This window comes from Suncus etruscus, chromosome 2 (assembly GCF_024139225.1).
Source record: "Suncus etruscus isolate mSunEtr1 chromosome 2, mSunEtr1.pri.cur, whole genome shotgun sequence".
Taxonomy (NCBI): domain Eukaryota; kingdom Metazoa; phylum Chordata; class Mammalia; order Eulipotyphla; family Soricidae; genus Suncus; species Suncus etruscus.
In genome coordinates, this window is record NC_064849.1 from 6,988,200 (window position 1) to 7,010,265 (window position 22,066).

Below are 22,066 nucleotides of genomic sequence, written 5' to 3' on the forward strand. Positions count from 1 at the left end.
ACTCTGGGCAGGTTTGCAAGCAAATGTGGAGCTGAGTCAAACCCAGGCTGGTGGCAGAAAGGTGAGATTCACCTCTGTACTCTCTGGCCCCTGCAGCTAGTCCTTCCCGCTTCACAGTCCCAGCTCGGCCCTGGCCAAGTCTGTGCAGGGCTCCCTCCTGGGATGGGGCACCATCTTCCCCTCGCAGGGGACATTAACCATCATTGGTCAGTCTCCCCCATGAGCCTGGGGGGAAAGCAGGACCCCACATGGCTTCTGCCTTTCCTGTATATTATATAGGGCAGGTCAGAGTAATATTCATCCCTGTGGTCACCTATACCCATTTTACCCCTCAAACTTCCTCCAGGGCTGAGAGTGTCTCTTCACAAAGTTTCCCTGAGACTGCCCAGGCACTGAAGGCCCATCAGTTCACACCTGCTAGGTGACCAGGAGCAACTTATACCTCCACTGTTCTCCATGGGCAGGCTGAGAGGAATAAATCTGAAATGAGATGATGGGTGTCTGGGTTCCCCCTTGAACCAAGTAGGGGAGAAGAGGCTGAAGCTATGGTACCCCCTCCTGTCCTGGAGAGCAAGCAGCAGGCATGGCAGGTCTGAAAACTTTTATTGCACATGATACAAAACACAGGAGGATATTCACAGAGAATTGGAGGCTGGCACATGCCTGGGTCTCTGACAGACTGCTGGTGACGAAACCTGGGGTGGCAAGTCCATTTCAGGACAGACTCAGGCAGTTGAGGAGCCCTTGGTCCACTGCTCCCCCAGTCTGCTCCCCCAGTCTGGGAAACTGGGCTCAGCTCAGGTAGGGTGTTGTGATCCCACAGGGAGCATAGGCCTCTGGCTGCTGGAGGCGACAGGTGAGGAAGGGGCCCGGGGCCTGCCAGGTTTTCGCCCCTTCTTCTTGACCCCAGGCTGCTGCCCCTTCTGCCTGGCCTTTTCCTTGCGGGCCGCAGCCGTGGTGAAGGTGATACAGTGGGCATCCAGGAAGTCCATCAGCCTTCCTGTGGCCACCTGGATGCCCTGCTGCTTGAGCTCGGCCTGCAGCACTGCCAACTCCAGTGGTTGGTACTGCAGCACTTTGCGGTAGAGGGCTGGCTGGGAGCAGATGAAGCGGCTCACAGCCTCCTCCATGGCTGTTGTCTGCATGGCCACCTGAGAAGCACTGACGCCCTCCTTATCCTCTTCCACGGACTCAAAGGCTGTGCCAAACTCCCCAGAGGAACTGAAAGGCAGTAGACAACACTGCAGCCCCACCCACAGATGCCCGCGTTGCAGAAAGCCCCAGGCCCTGCTAGGTTGGCTTAGAGGAGGCCCTTTCATCCACCTAGTGTTCTGAAGCTCACCTGGTTCTGCCCCTCCATTTTTACCTGTGGGAGCTGAAGGTGTCGCTGCTGGCTACGGAAGCAGCTGTGGACTCCTGTGAGGCAGAGAGCTGGATGTCATCATCAGGGACTCCAGGTATCCCCTCTGCAGCAAAGTCTTCCCTCTGCTGCTGCCTCAGACTTTGGGGGCCTTTGGTCTTAGCAGGGTCCTTGGACATTTGGGGGACAAGCCCTGTGGTGGCATCTGGCTGGGCACAGCCAGCTGCCCTGGAGGCCTCAGAGGCCGTGGTGGTGCAGGCCTGGCCACACAGTGCCTGGCAGCTATCATCTGAGTCCGACTCGAGCGTCTGGTGTGTGTACTGGAAAATCTCCTTCAACTTTAGGACCATCTGGCGCTTGGGCAAAGGGCGAACCCCGAACCTGAACCGGGAAACAAATGACTTTAAGCTTCTGACACACTGACTGATGGCACCGGGTGAGGGTGACTTCTGTGGTTTCCACGTGACAGCCGCGTCACTGAAGTGGGGTTCCTAAAGGGCCGGCCCATGCGCTGCACACTAGGTAGTGAGGACTTTTTTGGGAATCAGAATTCACTGGGCTGTGGCCATTTGGATGCTGGCTTTGGAAAGCAGGCCCTGGGCTGGTTAGGGTATGATTCTCAGCACTCCAGGCACGCCCATACTCCCACAACTCCCCTAAAATATAGGAAGAGAATCCAGCCCTCCTTCCCAGACTAAGACCCTCTGGTCCCCTACCCATCCCTTGGAACTCAGAGTCATAGGTCCTGATGGGAGCCTGAAGCAGACTTGCCACCTGACTTCCTAGAGCAAGAAATCTGAGGGATTATATCCAGGGCACTGGTAGTCTTGGCCATCCTGCCCAGAGCCTGGTTGGGGGCTATTCCAGGGCATCACCAACCTGTCCAGCTCCTTCTTCAGTACTGGGGTCTCCATGATGGAATACCTTGGCATGGGTGTTATGGGCACCTTTGGGGGCAACTTCTGATTAGCACCTTCTGGGTAGAACAAAAGAAAGAGTTTAGCCCGATCTTTTCGCTTAGTTTCTGCCACGGGAAAAATGCTGCAGCAGAAACCTAGCCACCCCTTACCCGCGCCCTTCCTCAAGACAAAACAGTGGACACCAAGCAACTTTCCAAACAGGCTTGGACACTAACACTTTTTGTTCAACAGCAGAGGATGGGCACTGGCACAAAAGACCGCACAGGCTTTGCCTCAGTAGCACGGTTTCTATCCTCACTTCTTCACTCCCTCTGCCCCGTTAGTGCCAGGAACCTCACTGTCACTGGGTGAGGCCCCAATAGCACAAAAATAGTAACCCAACAAACTGGCAGAGGACCCAGTAGACAATTCTTGCCAAAAAAAAAAAAAAAAAGAAAAAGATGAACCAATGGCCAATAAGCTCAATGTCATTTCTGTTCAGTATCGCAAACCATTAGAGCCTAGTTTATGCCCACTGAGTTCAGGGGGGACAAGCTGGCTCAGTGTCTGGCACAGGGATCCCTAACAGCTGCCATGCTGAGTTCAGGCTATGGCAGATAGGTGGCCCCTGAGAAGCTGATCCTCCCTCAGACATGCAGAAGGATCTAGAAGGCAGGGAGGGCCTTTAGGGGGCCTGTGGTCCTCATGGACTCAGGTCCATCTCCCAAAATGAGTTCCTCAGTGCCCCTCCTGCCATCACTTCTCACTTGGTGTCTCGAAACGTCCAGACGTCCGAGTCGGGGTCCTGGCCAGCACCGGGAGCTCTGCAGACCTCTGCTCTTCGCCATCCCAGCTGTCCCACAGAGAGGAGTTCAGAAAGCTCGGCCTGCTGCTCCCTGGGGAGCCGGGCCTGGCATGTCTCGCCCAAGAACCCCTGGGGCCAGGGCAACTGCCCCGGATTGGAGTGGTACTGAGTGGGGCTGGCGAGTGCTCAGCACCACTGGGCCCGGCCTCCCTAGCCCTGCCACCAGGGCTGCTGGTGCTCAGGGGTCCTGAGCATTCCAAGTTTAGGTGGTCGATGGGGATTGGCGAGAGGGGCTCCACATGCCAGCAGCAGTCAGATGGGATGGGGGAGTCACCGTCGGCCAGAGGGCTGCTGTGGGCCTGGCGGGAAGCCATCTCCTGCTCATCCTCACTGTCTTCCACTTCCACTACTTCACTGGCTGTGGCATCACCTGGAGCGCTACGTATGGGGGACTGGAAGTGCGGGGAAAGACTGGGGAGGCCCCCCGAATCGGGAGGGGGAGCCACTGGGGAGCAGTGTTGGTGGCAGTGGGGAAGGGGATTGTCAAAAATTCTGCGGCGCCGCCCTCTGCTATTGGAGCTTCCTGGGGTCACTGGGTTTGGACGTACTGGTGACAACTTCGTGGCCTTGGGCCTGTCACTTTCTCCTACTGGTTGCCCAGACAACCGAGTGTGTAAGGTGCAATCCTGGCTCCTGCTGGCCAGTGGGGTGGCAGGCACCAGCCACGAGGACTCTGTGATGTCAGCCTCATCGGGGTCCTGGAAGAGCGGTGGGCTTGCTCCATCTGCCTCCCCAGCAGCTGGGCTCCTGAGGTCTTCTGGATCAGAGTCCACATCGATGATGGGGAACAATTCGCAGGATTTGGAGCTGTCTTCTAGAACACTCCTTCCTTCTGCCTTGTGTTGGTTTTGCTCTAGCTCCCACTCTTCATCTGAGTCCAACAGAAGGATCACCTCGTCACTTCTGCTCCCACCCAATGGAGCCATCCCTGGCCTGCTGCCCCCAGGGCTGGGCTTCGACTGGGTCAAGTCGATGGAGGGCGACGGTTCTGGGGAAACCGGAGCCCCCTTATTCATGCACTCCCAAGAATAGCTTTGCTGCCGACCTTTCTCACGCACTGGCTCTTTAGGCTGGGTAGAGACCCCTCTGTGCCTCTTCTTCCAGGACGGTGAGTTCTGGGTGTGCGCCATGGAAGCGTCTTCTTGTGCCAAGGGTACAGGGGTGGACGAGTCCCCTGAGTGTGTGTGAGGTGGGGACTGTGATGGGAGGAGGCAGGGGTACACTGCGGGTGTCTGCTGGTGAGGATTGTTCCAGGCTTTGCTGCGCTCCACTTTCTGCTCACTCCAAGTCTTGGGTACTCCAGGGTCCCCTGGCGAAGGAAAGGGCTGCTCCTCACCCATGGCCTTGCACCCTCCCACAGGGCTCGAGGGACTGCAGGGGCCGGCTTCTTCCTTTGGGGCCTCCCTGCCTGCTCTCTCAGGTGACTCCATCCCCAGGGGGCCTGCTGAGGGCTCTGGAAGCAGGACCTGGCCCAGGTTCTCCTCCTCAATCGGCTCCCTCTCCTCTGTTTCCACACCGGCTTCATCCCGGAGCATCTTCCGCTGGGTAGCTACGAATTCATAGATCTCATCTATGTCCGCATCGTTCACTTTCTCTCCGTCTTCCTCACATGCTTCCTTCGCTGTTTCCTCGGTCTCTTCCGCCTCCCCCTTCCACACAGACCTCAGCAGCTCCTGGAAGCTCTCAGCTGGGCCAACGCTGCCCTCCTGCTCCTCCTGCTGCCCAATCTTGGTGCCAGCCACAGCAAGGGCTTGTTGGCACAGGTGCACCAGCTCAGGGATGCCAAACCTGCCACAGTAAAACACTGCATTACCCAAGTTAAAAAAAAAAAACATCTGGGCACTGGCAGGTACCCAACAGATGCCAAGAACCCATCCTGGCCATTCCCGATCTGTTCATGCCCAGCATGCTCTAGACCACTCAGTTTGAGGCCTCTTGAGACTAAGTTAGGGTGTACTCACTTAACTACTGCAACAGGGTAGTCCCCGGGACTGGGGATTCAGCCACAAAAGCTCATGAATAAGACAATTTTATGCACAGCCCATCATTTTGGGGGGAAGAAGTCCTTTTTCTGCCAAGCTAAGCTTCCTGTCACCTTGTTTTTAGTACCTGGGTCATACCTGGTGATGCTCAGGGCTTATTCCTGACTGTGCTCAAGGATCATCCTAGTGGTACTCAAGGGAGCTATATGGGGTCCTGGGGATTGAACCTGGGTGACTGTGCAAAGCAAATAAGTAGTGCCCTGCTGGTACTCATATTGCTCCAGCCCAAGCCTGTCCCCTAAGGCTGAGTCTAAATTCCCAAGCCCCATGCCCAGTACCTGGGAAGGGAAAAGGAAGGGAAGAAAAGCGACACTGCTCTATGGCTTCCCAGACAACAATCAAGGCAACTATCACGGTTTGAAGGCTGAGGCTCCCCACCCTCCCCACCCTCTTGGCCAGGCAGCTGAGGGCCCATAGCTGACATCCTGCTCCAAACAGGACTCATCCTCATGCCTCAGGGCCACAACTGGATCAAAAGGACCCTGCCCTGCCCTCCCACCTGCGCTACTCATCCTTGTTAGCTGCTTTCATAGGCCTCAAAGTGAGTCCACACCAGGCCACACCTGTGTGCCAGGGAGCTCAGGTCAGTGGCCAGCTCAGGAACAAGGCTGGTGTCTGCGGTATAGAGGTAGTGCAGGAAAACTCGGGCGGCCTCTGTGCTGGTGTCGCTCAGCAGCACACGCTGGACTCTCAGATTGTCATCCTCCATGGCCAGGAAGCCTTCGCTGTTTACCTGCGGGGAGAGAGTGGTGGTCGGTCAGAGGTCCAGGGTGTAGCCCACGTGGCTCCCGGCCCCTGGCCTCCCTGTACCCAGCAGCCCTGCAGCCTGGCTACCAGGTTTGCTTCCAGTCAATTCAGAGTTTGTAGGTGGCTCAAGTGTTGAATACATGCCTGGTACAGGGTAGCCCTCCCAGAGCACATCAGGCCTGGTCCTCTCTAGATAATCCAAGCAAGATCAGATGAAGGATAATCAAGAGCCAGTGGATCCCCTAAAGAACATGTCCACAGAAAGCAGTGTTCAGAGGGGCCCAAGGCAGCTCGCAACTGAAAAGCCGCTGGATCCAGGTGGTAAGGATGATGCAGGCAGAGAAAAGGAAGCAATTCTTGGGGGACTTTTTTTTTTTTTTTGGTTTTTGGGCCACACCCGGCGTTGCTCAGGGGTTACTCCTGGCTGTCTGCTCAGAAATAGCTCCTGGCAGGCACGGGGGACCATAATGGGACACCGGGATTCGAACCAACCACCTTAGGTCCTGGAATGGCTGCTTGCAAGGCAAACACCGCTGTGCTATCCCTCCGGGCCCTTGGGGGCACTTTTATTTATGGGAATGAGATCTCTGATCTCTCATCTTTCTCCAGTCTCCTCACCACAACTAAACCTTTTTCGTTTTTGGGTCACAGCTGGCAGAGTTCAGTGGCTACTCCTGGCTCTATGCTCAGAAATCACCCCTGGCAGGCTTGGGGGACCATATGGTATGCTGGGATTTGAACCACCATCCTTCTGCATGCAAGGCAAACGTCCTACCACTCTGGCCCCACAACTAAACCTTCTTGAGGAAAGTTTAACACTGATGGCCCCAGATTAGAGACACAGGGAGGTGGGGCAAGGGCCCCGGGGTGCTCCAGTACTCACAAACTGCATGAGAAGCGGGCAGCGGGCATAGAGCACGAACTGGTGGGCATAGAGCAGGTCCCCGCTGTCCAGCTGGAACTGCACATCGCTCAGGTGGGGGTTGTTGACCATGGCCCGGAAATCAGCCAGCAGCCTGTCCAGAGTGGCCTGCAGAGGGGTGAGACTGTGAACTCACCTCTATCTAGGCAGGCTCACAGTGATCCAGCAGCAAACCCAGCCACTTTCTCGGTGCTCCTGAGCTATTGGCCACCCAGGGGTGGGTGTGTTACACCTTGAGAACCGAAAAACTGGAATTTGAGGCTGACTAGGAGACTTCCCTAGTCTGCACTACCGAAAACCTAAATTCTAACCCTACCCTCACCGACCCAAGTCCCCAGAGGTTCATTCCAAGCCCAGGGCACAGATGCTAAAGAATATAACACTAAGGGGCAGAGCCTGAGCCCGGACGGCCCAACCTGTCTTAGCGAAGAAGCTCCACCATCCTGGCCTGGGTGCTGTTCCTTGGAGGGTGGTACAAACCCGGTCAGTGGAAGGCAGTCAGGCTCCCAGTGCTCCCCTGAAGAAGAGGTTACAGGCAAATGACTCCATCCCACAGTGCCCACCGCTAGGAATGTGCCCCAGCAGCTTATTTGGGGCGCCTCCTCCCACTCCATGGGGTACACAGCGAGGCTGTAACCCACATGGTCAGGTGCCTCATGAACATCGTCCCGCACCCAGGCAGTCTGTACCCCTTCTGGGCCTGGCACCCCGCCTAGAGTCCCACCTGTGGCCCTTCCTGAGCCCCCACTGCAGGGCCACTGGCTGCTGTTCATCCCTTCTCTTGCCAGTTCCACGAGGTCCTGCAGGGCCTGCTGTTCCCTCTGGCTGGCTGATGGGGACGGGGTCTCTGTAGGGCAGGGGCTCTGGGGCCCTGGCAGTGCAGGCTTCTGAGGGGCAGCCCAGAGTGGGAGAAAATGATTGACTGTGTGGTGAGGGCATCAGCCACAGCCCAGAGTGGCTCTGGGCCGTGGTCTGCCACCATGAAGCACCAGGCACTTGGCCCAGTTCAAGGCTGGACTAAGACCCCAGGCCCTAGCCAGGGCTGCATCCTCCTGCTTTCACAGGGAGCCATCTGGTGGCTACCAGGAGAAGTGCAGTGCCCTGAAGCCTGTGGGGGTCCGCCCTCCACCCCGGCTCCCGCCCCCCACCTCAGGAGGGACATACCTCAGCAGGTTTGGGCCTGAGGGATGGGCCAAGGTGGGTGGAGTAGAAGGCGGCGGGAGGCCAGCCCTGGCAGAGGGCACTGCCCTCCCACAGGAAGTTAGGCATCCCTGCCTGCTTCTGCAGACACCAGCTGGCAGTGCCCAGCGTCTCCAGAATCCTGCTGGCGGGCAATGAGGGGGTGCTGGCTACCACAGGCTCCTCTGACAGTAGCTGGGCCACTCGGTCCTCGAACTGGCGGCCGGTGGTTTCCGGGTCCTGTACCAGCAGCTGAGGTGGGGACATGGGGCCTCTCTTCCTGCGGCCCCTCTTCTCTAGGGCTAACAGAAGCCAGGGCTCAGGACTGGCCCTGCTGGCCCCGAATCTGCCCATGGGCACAAGAGGGCACTGTACCTACCTGCTCCCAGTTTTGTGCCACCCAGTCTGAGGGCGGCAGGTGTGGTCTCCTGCTCCATCTCAGAGAGGGATAGTGCCATGGCCACCAGCAAATCCTCAGATGGGGGCTCATGTCCGACTTTCTGCCGCTTGCGTGGCTCCTTGTTGGGGGGTCCCTTCCTCCTCAGACCTCCCACATGACTGCTGCAGCACATAGGGTTCAGAAGAGGTACACATGGAATCATCTGGACCATACCGCCAGCTTTGTGGGCCCCCACCCCACCCACTCTAGCTACCCAGGTAAGCTCCTGACATGAGGGCCTGAGGCCTCATGCAAGCTGGGGGTATTGTTTGAATTTTTGGGCCATATGCAGCAATGCTCAGTTACTTCTGGCTCTGAACTCAGGAATCAGTCCAGGCAGCTCAGGGGATCATATGGGATGCCGGGAATTGAACCAGGGCCAGCGGGAATTGAACCAGGGCCAGCCGCGTGCAAGCCAAGTGCCAGCCCCAACACATTGTCTCTCTGGCCCCCTTTGCTTAGACAGAGGCTTGCGCTTTGATTCTTATGATGGAGCTGAGCCTCAGTGGAATTGGCACCAGGTCCTGTGCATTAGGCCACACCCTGCAGTTACGTTGGCTTGGAGGTGAGTCCCTTGGGATATCCTGGTCACTGCCCTGGCGTCCCACAGGAGGGAAGGGGACAGAGAAGTGACCTGGTTCCCTCCCTGCAGCTAGAAGGACGTGTCTTACAAAGCCCCATGGGCGATCAGGGGTGCTCTCCATAGCACATCCATCACCGTTCCCACCTTTCCATGAACTCACCTGGAGGCTGGGGTGCTTGGGGCCATGGCACCCTCGGGCTGGGCTGTCTGCAACTGCACAGCCTGCACCAGGAGCCGAGGGCTGACCTCCATCTTCGCGGCACACTGCTTCAAGTGGCTGATCCGGCTCTTGGGAGTAAGACAGGGTTTGCCACAGATTGGACATTCCAGGACTGGGGGCACCGGAGGTCTCTGAGCCTTTTCAGCTTCATCCAGGCACCTGGAGGCAGATGCTACAGATAGGCCCCCTCCCTAGACATGCAAGCTTGGCCTCCAGCCTTGGGTGGGCACACAGCACTGCACCTACCTGTTCAAGTGCTGCTCCCGGCGTACCAGGTTCATGGCAGACAGGTCCTTCTGGCACATCTGGCAGAAAAACAGTCCAGTCTCCTCCAGGCTGCTGCTGGGGGGAGGCTCTCGTTCCTGCCCCAGCTCCTGCTGCAGAGCCCTGGCCACTGCACCATCATCGATTTCTGAGGCAGGGAGCTCAAAGCCTGTGCAGAAGTAGGCATGGTATCTGTGGGATGTCACTCTTGACCTAGGTGGGTTCAACCCAGAGTGGAGGTCTGGGGGCAGGCCGGGATGCTACTGTGGATTCCCTGGAGCACTATGCCAACTTGGTCAGTCCATAGCCAGGTTCTGTGTTCCCATGGGCCCAGGTAGGTCCAGGCCCACGGTAAGGGCCAAGGTCCCCTTTCCTGCTCCAGTTGGCTGCCTCAGGCATTCTGGGGTTACAAGGCTCCCAGGCCAGCAAGACCTTTTTTTCAAAACCGAGTGGGAGTGTGGTGGGGAGAGGTGCCCAGTGAAGTTTTCTCCAGGGGCCGAGCCCATAAATAATAGACACCCAACCCACGCAGCCTACCGGGCCCTGCCGTGGGCTCCTCTCCGGGTGGTTCTGGGGCCTCATCTTCAAGGGTGGCCTCCAGGGAGACCCCCTCCTCAGTGGTGTGTCTCAGACGCCTGGGGTGCGCTCTCTTGAACTGCTGCATGCGCTGTACGACCAGCTCGGCTGCACAGGGTTTGGGGGGATTTGTTTCCCGTGGACATGAAGGAGGGGGCTGGGCCTCACTGCTGGGGCCACACTCTGGCAGAAAGGAACAGGGTGTCAGCCTGCTTCCAGGCATGTTTCAGAGTGAGATTTAGCTCTCAGTGGGCACTGGTAGGTAGGCCTCACATGAATATCTGCTAGTGAGTTGGGGTGACTACTAATGAGCGCCACAGCATGGGGTGATGATGGTTGCTGAGAATTCTCAAAACTGCTCAACTGGGTTCGATCCCTGGCAATCCATATGGTCCCCCAAGCCAGGAGCAATTTCTGAGTACAGAGCTAAGAGTAACCCCTGAGCACCACCAGGTGTGGCCCAAAACCAAGCCAAACCAAACCAAACCAAAAAAAAAAATCCAAACAAATAAAGCTGCTCAAGTAAATCCTTAGCAAGGGGGCACTCTGGGCATATCCCTCAATGTTACCGGAGAAATACACAAGTGTGGCAAGTGGTGTGCAGAGGACTTCTCCAGTGGAGAACCCTGGCCAACTGACTGTATCTGTCTTTTGTTTGTTTTGTTTTGGGGCCACAACCAGCAGCACTTAGGGGTTACTCCTGGCTCTGCACTCAGAAATTGCTCCTGGGCAGACTCAGGGGCCCATACGGGATGCCAAGGATTGAACCCAGGTCTGTCCCGGGTTGGAAGCGTGCAAGGCAAACGCTCTCCCGCTGTGCTATCACTCCAGCCCCTGACTATGTACATCTTGCAGGTGAATGGTGTGTGGTTTTCTGGGGACTCATGCATAACCTTCCTGAGGTTCTCACAGAGACCCCAAAGGGGCATATAAAGGGATACAGCCCCAAGACTCCCCCACTCTGCCTGGCTGAGCTGACCACGCTAGGGGACAGGTGGTGAAGAGCAGGAAGTGAAGAGGCGTCTGTGTGACTGTGACCCCTGTGCCTGCCCACCTGCAGCAGGAAGAAAGTGTGGTGGGGGAGAGCAGGGCTGAGGCTGGGGGTGGAAAAAACAAGAGGTGGAGTCTGGGCTGTAGTATACTGGGATGGCGCTGGCCTTGCAAGCAGCCTACCCAAGTTCAATCCCCTGAGGCCAGGAACAATCATTGAGTGCAGAGCCAGGAGTAACCACTGAGCATCACTCAGTGAGACCCCAAAACCAAAATAAGTAATCGTCACAGAGCTGCTTTAAAGTAAAATCCAGAAAGGAAAAAGATCAAAGGGGCTTGGGAGGGAAAGGAAGGATGCAAAGGTTCTGCTGGAAAGCGCTTCCAAGGCATCTGCATCCCCACACTCGTCTCAGCAGCCTACACAGCTGGCTGGTCCTACTGCCCACTCTGGAATGAAGCTGGGAGGACTGTCAGAAGCTGGAAACGTGGCTACTCTGTGTTCTCGTAGCTCACAGCAACTCCCTAGTGCGACCCACACGAAGCTCTGCAGAGCAGAGGCCCAAGTACAGTCATGTGAATGGCGGACTCAGAGCTCCTACTTACAACCAGGCTTAAAGCAGAGGTTTCTGTCAGTGAGGCTTTGCGGGAACAGCCCATTGGGTGACATACAGTCTAAAGAGCTGAAGCTTCCACAGACCACATGGCCTACAAAAGCGCCTCCCCGGCCTTGCCGTCCTTTGGTCCTTCCCTAAGTTTCCTGACCCCCACTTTCAAATACTCCAAATCATCTCTGATTTCCTCTAAGTGGTGGTGGCCCGGTTACCTGTCAAGGTGTTCCTGCACTCCAGGGGTGTGGCGGAAGCAAGCACACTTGCATCCCCATTCTCTGGTGGAGTTGGTTGGCTTCCCTGTGCTGCGCCTGGTTTTCTCCTCTTGGGGCCTTTGGTGCTGGACAGACACTTCCTCTCGATGGGCTCTGGAAGGGCTGTGCTCTTGCTCAGAGTCTGTCTGACCCTCTGTGGTTTGCGTCTCGGCTGGGCGCCATTCACCGCCTTCTGTGCCTTCCTTTCCCCAGCCACATCCTTGGTGGTCTTTTTCACCCTTTGGAAAAAACTGGCACACAGCTCCTTGAAGTCCTCATCTGACTCATCCATCGTGGGGCGTCAGAGGCATGGGGGTGGATCTGGAGAATATGCACAGGGGAGAAGGACCCGCAGGAGCCTCGGCCACCAGATTCACACTCAGCTTTCCAGGAGTGCTATTTCTTGCTCAGGGGCTTCAGAGCTTGCGCTCCTGAGCAAACCGAAAGGTCTTTTCACATTGTGCTTGTATTGGTGAAGGCGTCAGACTGGCCTTGCAGAGATGTATGTGACCTCTTCAAGGTGATTGATTCTCCAGGATCCCCAGGGGTGAAAGCATGCCGTCTGTTTAACTCTGCACCTGTGGAAAACCAAAAGCCCTGAAGTGTCATCAGTCAGACGGCATCTGTTAATCACATTTCCTCCCGGAAGGAACAAGAACTTGAGGGCAAGGGGCAGTCTTACATGGTGGGCAGCAGACTGTCCCAAGACCTCATAGCACAAGAGGGACAGGGTAGAGAAAATTGCCAATCCTGACAGAAAATGGTTTGAAAAACCAGTTTTTATAGAAATCTGGAGAATAATACTGTTGAGGGTAGTTTCCCCAGAACAAGATACTGTAAAAAAAATGTTCCTGGCCTATGCTGGTGAACTGGAGGGAAGGCAGAGGAACAGAGAGGGAGGGGTGTGTGTGTGTGTGTGTGTGTATGTGTGTGTGTGTGAACACAACACACAGGTGATCAGAATGTGAAGTTATGCAAAGTGTGGCTTTTGTGCATGATTAGCTGCACTTCCTCCAGGCAGAACTCCAGTTTCATACAATAACACACCCCACTGCTTTGTTTTCTGATGTTGGGCAGATTCAAGGGCTTCCAATCAAATTTGCATGACTTTTAAATTTCTCTATTTTCGGGCCACGTCCTTAGAGACATAATCCTCATCCTTTTAGTGGACCCTCTCTACCCCCGTTATTTTCAGTCAACACCCTGTTGACTGAAATGGCATTTATTCTAAGCTATGATCAGATGTAGAAAACAGCTATTAAAATAGCTACATGCCGGGGCCGGAGAGATAGCATGGAGGTAAGGCGTTTGCCTTTCATGCATAAGGTCATAGGTTCGAATCCCGGCACCCATATGGTCCCCCGAGCTTGCCAGGAGCGATTTCTGAGCATGGAGCCAGGAGTAACCCTGAGCACTGCCGGGTGTGACCCAAAACCAAAATAAATAAATAAATAAATAAATAAATAAAATTAAAATAGCTACATGCCAAGTCAACTGCTCAACAAATCTAATCCTTATACAATCTTTTAATTTTTTTTTTTTTTTTTTTGTGGTTTTTGGGTCACACCCGGCAGTGCTCAGGGTTACTCCTGGCTCCATGCTCAGAAATTGCTCCTGGCAGGCACGGGGGACCATATGGGACGCTGGGATTCGAACCGATGACCTCTTGCATGAAAGGCAAACGCCTTACCTCCATGCTATCTCTCCAGCTCCATACAATCTTGTATAGTAGTGTCGATTGTCATCCCTTTACTTTGGGGGTGGGGGCACATCTGGCTGTGCTCAGGAGTTATTCCTGGATATGTGCTCAGAAATTGCAGGCTTGGGGATGCTGGGAATCGAACACGGGTCCATCCTGGGTTGGCCTTGCAAGGCAAATACCCTACCACTGTGCTATTGCTCTGGCCTGTCATCCCTTCTTAACAAGAGGGAGAACAAGCTCCAATTCACATAGTGGTTTGTTTAGTTTTCTGTGTTATACCAGGCAGTGCTCAGAACCACGACAGTGCTGGGTATCAAACCTGGACCTCCTGCATATAACACATGCCTGGAACTCCAGCGCTTTGAGCTTTCTCTCACCTCCACATAGTTTCTCAGTGGGTTGGACTGGGATCAAGTTCAGAAAAGGTAGGTCCTGAGCAGGAGTCTTGGGAGTTGGAGCTGGGGATATGGCTCAGTGGTATACTCAGTGATATGGCTCAGCAAATACCTCCTATGCAGGAGGCCTAGGTTTGAATCCTGGTACCAAACAAAAGTATCTACACTCTCTCTCTCTCTCTCTCTCTCTCTCTCTCTCTCTCTCTCTCTCTCTCTCTCTCTCCTTTCTTCCCCCTCTCCCCCCTCTCTCCTCTCTCTCCTCTCTCTCTCCCCCCACCCTCCTCTCTCTCCCCACCCCCTGTGCCAGAACTGGCAGTACTCAGGACTTACTCCTGGCTTTGCACTCAGGATCACTCTCAGTGGCCTTGAGGACCCTATGTGGTGCCAGGATCAAACTCAGGTTGGCTGCATGCAAGGCAAGCACGATATCTGCTGTTCTATCGTTCCGGGCCCTTGGCTCTTATTTTTATCCAGTATTTTCTGTGCTCTACTAAGTCAAAGACTTCAGAGCACAGACTCATCTCTTTCACTTGTCATGTCTCTTTGGATGATAATACTGGCTTTGTAATAAGTACTCAGCAATCATGGCTGGAACGATTGCACAAGCAGATAGGTTGTTGTGCCTTGCATGGGGTCAACCTGGGTTCAGTCCTAGGCATCCCATAGAGTCCCCAAAGCCTGCCAGGAGCGATTTCTGAGTGCAGAGCCAGGAGTAACCCCTTGAGCGACACTGGGTTGGCCCCAAACCAAACCAAACCAAGCAAAAGTACTCAACAATCAGCCATTGAATGTATGAGCTGCAAAGATCCTGGTATTATGGCAAGGAAGAGAAAGAAAAAGTGATGATGGAAGAAAGCAAGCAACAAACGGTGTGTGTGTGTGTGTGTGTGTGTGTGTGCGCGCGCGTCCCCATCCCTAAAATGTGTGTGTGTCCCTAAAATGTGAGGCTAAAGCAAATGAAAATTTACCCCATCAGACACGGGGTATTAACCCCCAACCCATACAGCTCTCTAGAAGCCACATCTTAGCTGACACTCGTCTTTCGAAAACAAGTCCTCCAAGTGAGTGCCTAGGAAGGGACGAATCCCACGAGCTGTCAAGTTGGCAGTATGTGTGTGTATCCCTAAAATGTGAGGCTAAAACAAATGCGATTTTACCCCATCAGACTTGGGGCATTAACCCCCAACCCATCCTGCTCTCCTAGAAGCTGCATCTTAAGCTGACACTCGTTTTTTCCAAAGCCAGTCCTCCAAGTGAATGCCTAGGAAGGGATGAATTCCAGGAGCTGTGAAGTTGGCAGTGTGTGAGTTAGTTTGTGTGTTTGTGTGTGTGTCCCTAAAATGTGAGGCCAAAACAAATGCAATTTTACCCCATCAGGCGCGGGGTATTAACCCCCCAACCCATCCTCCTTTCCTAGAAGCCGCATCTTAGCTGACACTCGTCTTTTCCAAAGCAATTCCTCCAAGTAAGTGCCTAGGAAGGGACGAATCCCAGGAACTGTCAAGTTGGCAGAGTGTGTGTGTGTGTGTGTGTGTGTGTGTGTGTGTGTGTCCCTAAAATGTGAGGCCAAAACAAATGCAATTTTACCCCATCAGGCGCGGGGTATTAACCCCCAACCCATCCTCCTTTCCTAGAAGCCGCATCTTAGCTGACACTCGTCTTTTCCAAAGCAATTCCTCCAAGTAAGTGCCTAGGAAGGGACGAATCCCAGGAGCTGTCAAGCTGGCAGTGTGTGTGTGTGTGTGTGTGTGTGTGTGTGTGTGTGTGTGTGTGTGTGTGTGTGTGTGTGTCCCTAAAATGTGAGGCCAAAACAAATGCAATTTTACCCCCATCAGACGCGGGGTATTAACCCCCTACCCATCCTGCTCTCCAGAATCCGCATCTTGGCTGACACTCTTGCTTTTCCAAAGCAAGCCCTCCAAGTGAGTGCCTAGGAAGGGACGAATCCCACGAGCTGTCAAATGGGCAGAATGGCTGAGGAAGGACCAGAGAGGGACGTGCAAACAAGGGGGGGGAATTCGGGGACCCCCCAGCTCCCCGCTGGAAGCAGACTCAAGGGAAGGGGCATGGGGCCTTGGGGCAGCGTCCTAGGGGCCAAGATGAGCCCCGATCGCGGACCCCAACGTGGACACGACCCCCCAACCCCGCCTCTTCGCTCTGGCGGCCCGGACCCGTCCATCCCAACAACACACGGCTCCTGCCTCCGCACAGCGGCTGGCGGCGGCGGCGCCAAGTCCTTCCGCCTCAGGATGCGAGGAGGGAAGGGTCCGAGGGGCCCGGGCCGCCAGCTCCCGCCCGGCCCTGAACGCGGCTCCTCCTACCTCTAGGCGCCGCCGCGGCACCGTCTCAGCAACGGAACCCTCGCGCACCTGCGCCTGCGCGTGATCTTGCGCCTGCGCAGTCCCGAGCCTCGGCTCTGCGCAGGCGCAACGGCGCCCGGCCACACTTCCCGTCATGCACCGCGCGCGGCCCGGCGCGCGCCGCCGCCTCGAGCGCTTCCGGGCGGCGCCCCGCGGGGTTGACAGGAGGGAGGGGCGCCCTGTGGGGTGCTGGGGATCGAACCCAGGTCCGTCTTGAGTCAGCAGCGAGCAAGGCAAACGCCCCATCGCTCTGGCCCCTTCTTTTTCTTTCTTTTTTTTTTTTTTAACTGGACCCTGTGTTTTTGGGTTTTACTTTTTATTTTATATTATTTTTATTTTTTTTGGGTTTTGGGTTTTGGGGTCACACCTAGCAGCACTCAGGGGTTCCTCCTGACTCTACGCTCAGAAATCGCTCCTGCCAGTCTTGGGGGAACATATGGGGTGCTGCCGGGACTCGAATCACCGTCCTTCTGCATGCAACGCAAACGCCCTACCTCCATGCTATCTCTCCGGCCCCTGGTTTTTATTCTTTTTTTTTGGGGGGGGGCCACACCCTGTGACGCTCAGGGGTTACTCCTGGCTATGCGCTCAGAAGTTGCTCCTGGCTTCTTGGGGGACCATATGGGACGCCGGGGGATCGAACCGCGGTCCGTCCAAGGCTAGCGCAGGCAAGGCAGGCACCTTACCTCCAGCGCCACCGCCCGGCCCCTGGTTTTTATTCTTAACATTAAGATTTTGTTAAATTCGGGGCTGGACGGGGCCGGAGAGATAGCATGGAGGTAAGGCGTTTGCCTTTCATGCAGGAGGTCATCGGTTCGAATCCCGGCGCCCCATATGGTCCCCTGTGCCTGCCAGGAGCAATTTCTGAGCCTGGAGCCAGGAATAACCCCTGAGCACTGCCAGGTGTGACCCAAAAACCAAAAAAAAAAAAAAAAAAAAAAAAAAAAATTCGGGGCTGGAGAGATAGCATGGAGGTAAAGTGTTTGCCTTTCATGCAGAAGGTCATCAGTTCAAATCCCAGCGTCCCATATGGTCCCCCGTGCCTGCCAGGAGCAATTTCTGAGTATGGAGCCAGGAATAACCCCTGAGCACTGCCGGGTGTGACCCAAAAACCAAAAAAAAAAAAAAAAAAAAGATTTTGTTAAATTCGGGGCCAGAGAGATAGCATAGAGGTAGGGCGTTTACCTTGTATGCAGAAGGACTGTGGTTCGAGTTCCAGCAACCCATATAGCCCCCCCAGCCTGCCAGGAGTGATTTCTGAGCTTAGAGCCAGGAATAAGCCCTGAGTGCTGCCGGGTGTGACCCAAAAACAAAACAAAACAAAACAAAAATCCATCTTTAGGGGGCCAGAGAGATAGTACAGTGGGTATGATGTTTGCCTTGAACCCGGCCGGCTCAGATTCGTTTCCTGGCATTCCAAGGGCCTTTTTTGAGGGGTGAGTTGGACCACACCCGACTGCCCTTAGGGGTTTCTCCTGGCTCTCTACACAGAAATTGCTCCTGGCAGGCTTGGGGGACCATATGGGATGCTGGGGATCATTGAACCTGGATCAGTCCCAGTTGGCTACGTGAATGACAAACGCTCTGCCACTGTGCTATTGCTCCGGTCCCCCAACCCCAAAGGCTGTTTGGACTTGCCTTGGCTCAGATAAATCCCACCACCTCTAACTTTGAGTTCAAGTGTCGGATGGAGTGTGGGTCTTGGGACACGTTGCCTGTCCCGCTGTCATCCCTGAGCCTTTTATGCATTCCAGAGGTGCTTCTTGTTCTCTGATTTTGGAAACCCAACTTAGCTTGCACTACAGTGTCCATATAACGTTCCTGCTTGGATTAATGCAGTGCGGGAGGCCACACAGACACATGTGGAATGTGGGTTTTGTGTGGGTCCGGATAACAGGTAAAGGAGTAGGCAGCTAAGTGGGTTTCTGTTGTACACACCACATACGGCCCCTCAAGCATAATCCCCAGGCATAATCCCTGAAACAAGCCCAAAGACAAAAACTGCTTAAAGAGGTAACAAGGAGACTACCAGCAGGATAGCCAGTGCCCCTAAAATATTTCACTTTAATTTGGGGGCCACTCTGGACAGATTTCAAGGGCTACTTTTGGCTGCATTTTCTGGGTGTGGACACCTCATCTGTGCTCTCTGCAGTATTATGGAGCCACTCAGGTGGTTTTGGTCAGAAAGTTCAGGCCAGTGAAGTTTCAACAGAAAGGGCAGGGCCGGGCCCGGAGAGATAGCACAGCGGCGTTTGCCTTGTAAGCAGCCAATCCAGGACCAAAGGTGGTTGGTTGGAATCCCGGTGTCCCATATGGTCCCCCATGCCTGCCAAGAGCTATTTCTGAGTAGACAGCCAGGATAATCCCTGAGCACCGCCGGGTGTGACCCAAAAACAAAAACAAAAGACAAAAAACAAACAAACAAACAAAAAAGGACAGGGCCGACGAGGCAGTTTAGGTTTGGCTGTTTGACTCATCTGGTGAGTTTTAGCTAGAGGTTTGGCCTTTGATTGCCAGGGACTTGCCTTGGGTCTTTTGGGGCAGTTATCTGCTTAGTGGAACAGATGAGGGGTTGCTTACCTTAACTGTGCTCTTTTTCCACTGGCCTCCCTGAGAGCTTGCTCTTGATTACTGTCTCTGGGAAGGGCAGTTTCCATCAGTAAGTTTTTTCTCTTTTGTTTTTTGGTCCACACCCGGCAAGTGCTCAGGGATCACTCCTTGCTACCTCATGGATCCATATGGGATACCAGGAATCTAACCTGGCTTGGCTGTTTGTAAGAAAAGTACCCTGTCTATTGTGCTGTCTCTCTGGGCCCAAAAGATATATATCTTTTTTGGCTGTACCTAGTTTAAATCTTGTCTCTAGCTCTGCTTAGGCATCAGTCCTGGAGATATTTGGGGAATTCTATGCTGTAGGGGGCCAGGGGTCGAACCTGGGTCAGATGTGTGCAAAGTAAACACCTTACCCACTACTATTGCTCTTGCCCTTTTTTGTTTGTGTGTTTGTTTGGTTTTTGGGCCACACCTGGTGATGCTCAGGGATTACTCCTGGCTATGGCTTGGGGGACCATATGGGACACCTGAATTCGAACCACCTTCCGTCCTGGATTTGGCTGCATGCAAGGCAAAGTGCAACTTTCGTGGGAGGCCCCCGACCCGCGGGGGTGTGGAAATGAAGGTTGCTAGTTATTAGTGGGTTCACTCGAGCAGAACCGACCTGTAAAGAAGAACTAGAGAAATTAGTAAAAGAAGCCTTCAAGACAACGCATGCTGTTCAAAAAGGGAAGTTTATTGTTGGGGGATCAGCTTTTAAGGGCTGAAACACGTCAGAGGTGTTACCAGTTTTCCACCAATCACAGTTACAAGCATTCATTAGCATAAACTGGGGCAGGTAATAGGGAGGGGCAAAGAGGTAGACCTGAGCACGTTTTACTAAAAGGCATAAGATTCAAACAGAGTTCTATAAATTATACTCAACAAGTATAAATAGAACATCAGCTATAATCTTTTTTTTTTTTTTTTTGGTTTTTGGGCCACACCCTGTGACGCTCAGGGGTTACTCCTGGCTGTGCACTCAGAAGTTGCTCCTGGCTTCTTGGGGGACCATATGGGACACCGGGGGATCGAACCGCGGTCCGTCCTAGGCTAGCGCAGGCAAGGCAGGCACCTTACCTCCAGCGCCACCGCCCGGCCCTATAATCTTAATAATGTTTGCTAACACAAAGGCAAGTTGCTCTATATCTTTCTTTCTGGCTGGATATATTGGGCTGCTCTGAATTACTTTGTCTATTTCCTTTGTCCTCAAGGCATGGGCGCCTTTGGTCACGTGGGTGACCAGATTAGGAATTACTGAGGTGTCTAGAACATAAGTTCTAGGTTTATCAGCTAGGCTCCCCACAGCAAAGTGCTCTACCTCTATGCTATCACTCTGGCCCATCCCTCTTTATTTTTTTAAAGTTTTATTCAAAGTATTTTGAATAGTTTTGGAGCCAGAGGCATAGTACAGTTGTTATGGCTTTCACATGGCTGACCTGGGATTGACCTCCAGCGCCACATATAGTCCTCTGAGCACTGTCTGGTGTGACTCAAACACCAAAACTAAAATGCATAGTTTTATTTAGGAAATCTGAGGGGGGAGAAAATTTTCTATAAAGTATTTATTTATTTTTGGTTTTTGGTTCACACCCAGCAATGCTCAGGGGTTACTCCTGAGCATTACTGCTGGGTTACTACACAGCAGTACGGTGTTTGCCTTGCATGCAGCCAACCCAGAACGGACCTGGGTTGGTTCCCCAGCATTCCATATGGTTCCCTGAACCTTCCATGAGTGATTTCTGAGCGCAGAGCCAGGAGTAACCCCCTGACTGCCACTGTGTGTCACCCAAAAACAAAAACAAAATTTTATTTTATTTGGTTTTTGGGCCACACCCGTTTGACGCTCAGGGGTTACTCCTGGCTATGCACTCAGAAATCATCCCTGGCTTGGGGGTACCATATGGGACGCGGGGGGATCGAACCGCGGTCTGTCCTGTGCTAGGGCTTGCAAGGCAGACACCTTACCTCTAGCGCCACCTCCCCAGCCCCAAAACAAAATTTTATTTCCTGAGCTGGGAATGCAGACAATCTATGTCTTTTCAGACTTTGCTGGTGAATCTGTTGATCTCTAAATTAAGAATGCATTTAATCAGCACCTCAGAGCACATGCTGCTGGGTAGGCAGTGTATAGGCAAATGCTGGGGAGCACGGTCAGGCACAATTCATCCTTTCAAGGAACATAGTTCTGGGGCAGCTTTCTCTAGCCCAGGGCAAACGAGGAGAGCCCTCCTTACTGGCAGATACTCTGTTGTGAACTGTCTCCAACAGAAGCTGAGGGTCACAAATAAACAGAAATCACCCAGTACAAATACGAATAAGGGGACTGTGTCCAAAAACAATATTGGTCCACGGAACCTATTAGGTCCATGTTGTCTCTGGGAATCTTTGAGGCAGAGCTGCAACTGCCAGAACACTCAAGCCAGGGATGACAGGAAGGAACATTTAATAAAAGGTCAGGATTGTCTTTGTGTTTTTATGATACCTACGGGCCTCATCAGAGGACTGTGGGTGAAGAAGAATGTGAAATATTTAGAATATACTCCAAATAGAGGTGGTATATCTTTTTGGAGGGGGTGTACTTTGGACTATACCTGGTGGTGCTTTAGAGGTGTTTATCTTTTGGGGTGGGGGACCTCAAACCATACCTGGTGGTACTTGGAGTACTTGCAGTCCTGGGGATCAAACCTGCTCTAGCAAAGTGTGTACTCAGCTCACTGAGCACTTTCATTCTGTTTCAAGCCTTTATGAGTGAGATCATTAAGCGTAGGGTCAAGGTTCCCAAATTATTTTGCCATTTCCCCTTTTTGAAAAAATAACCAACACCCCCACCCCCACTAGACTCCCTAGACTCTCTCCCTACAGGGTGTGGGACTGATCACTTTGGGAAAGCAGGACAAATCTGAACATGCTGGTTTTCGTTTGACTGGTATCTGAGCTACTCCCAGCTCTGCTCAGGAGTCTGGCAAAAATTTGAATTTTGGGGCCAGAGTGATAGCACCGTGGATAGGGTGTTTGCCTTGTATGCCCCAACCTGGGTTTGATCACCAGCATCCCTTTTGGTTTTGT

General features: G+C 53.7%; 1 protein-coding gene across 1 annotated transcript; it reads right to left on the bottom strand.

Moving 5' to 3' along the window:
- Positions 1 to 586: 586 nt before the first annotated feature.
- On the bottom strand, positions 587 to 12,310 carry SLX4 (SLX4 structure-specific endonuclease subunit). Its single transcript, XM_049768548.1, has 14 exons — positions 11,910 to 12,310; positions 10,058 to 10,279; positions 9,503 to 9,689; positions 9,197 to 9,415; positions 8,394 to 8,575; positions 8,005 to 8,316; positions 7,560 to 7,739; positions 7,252 to 7,352; positions 6,797 to 6,943; positions 5,730 to 5,899; positions 3,027 to 4,912; positions 2,240 to 2,336; positions 1,367 to 1,741; positions 587 to 1,221 (listed from the first exon to the last, which is right to left on the bottom strand). The coding sequence occupies exons 1-14, from the start codon at positions 12,238 to 12,240 to the stop codon at positions 798 to 800; spliced, it is 4,833 nt and encodes a 1,610-aa protein (XP_049624505.1). The 5' UTR covers positions 12,241 to 12,310; the 3' UTR covers positions 587 to 797.
- Between the last annotated feature and the right edge of the window lie 9,756 nt (positions 12,311 to 22,066).

What these genes read in the sequence shown, in the direction of transcription:
- SLX4 (XM_049768548.1), bottom strand. Translation starts at nt 12,240, where the DNA reads ATGGATGAGTCAGATGAGGACTTCAAGGAGCTGTGTGCCAGTTTTTTC. An exon ending in CGGGAGCAGCACTTGAACAG is followed by an intron (nt 9,416 to 9,502) that starts GTAGGTGCAGTG and finishes ATCTGCCTCCAG; the next exon opens with GTGCCTGGATGAAGCTGAAA. An exon ending in GAGCTTCTTCGCTAAGACAG is followed by an intron (nt 6,944 to 7,251) that starts GTTGGGCCGTCC and finishes ACCCCTCTGCAG; the next exon opens with GCCACTCTGGACAGGCTGCT.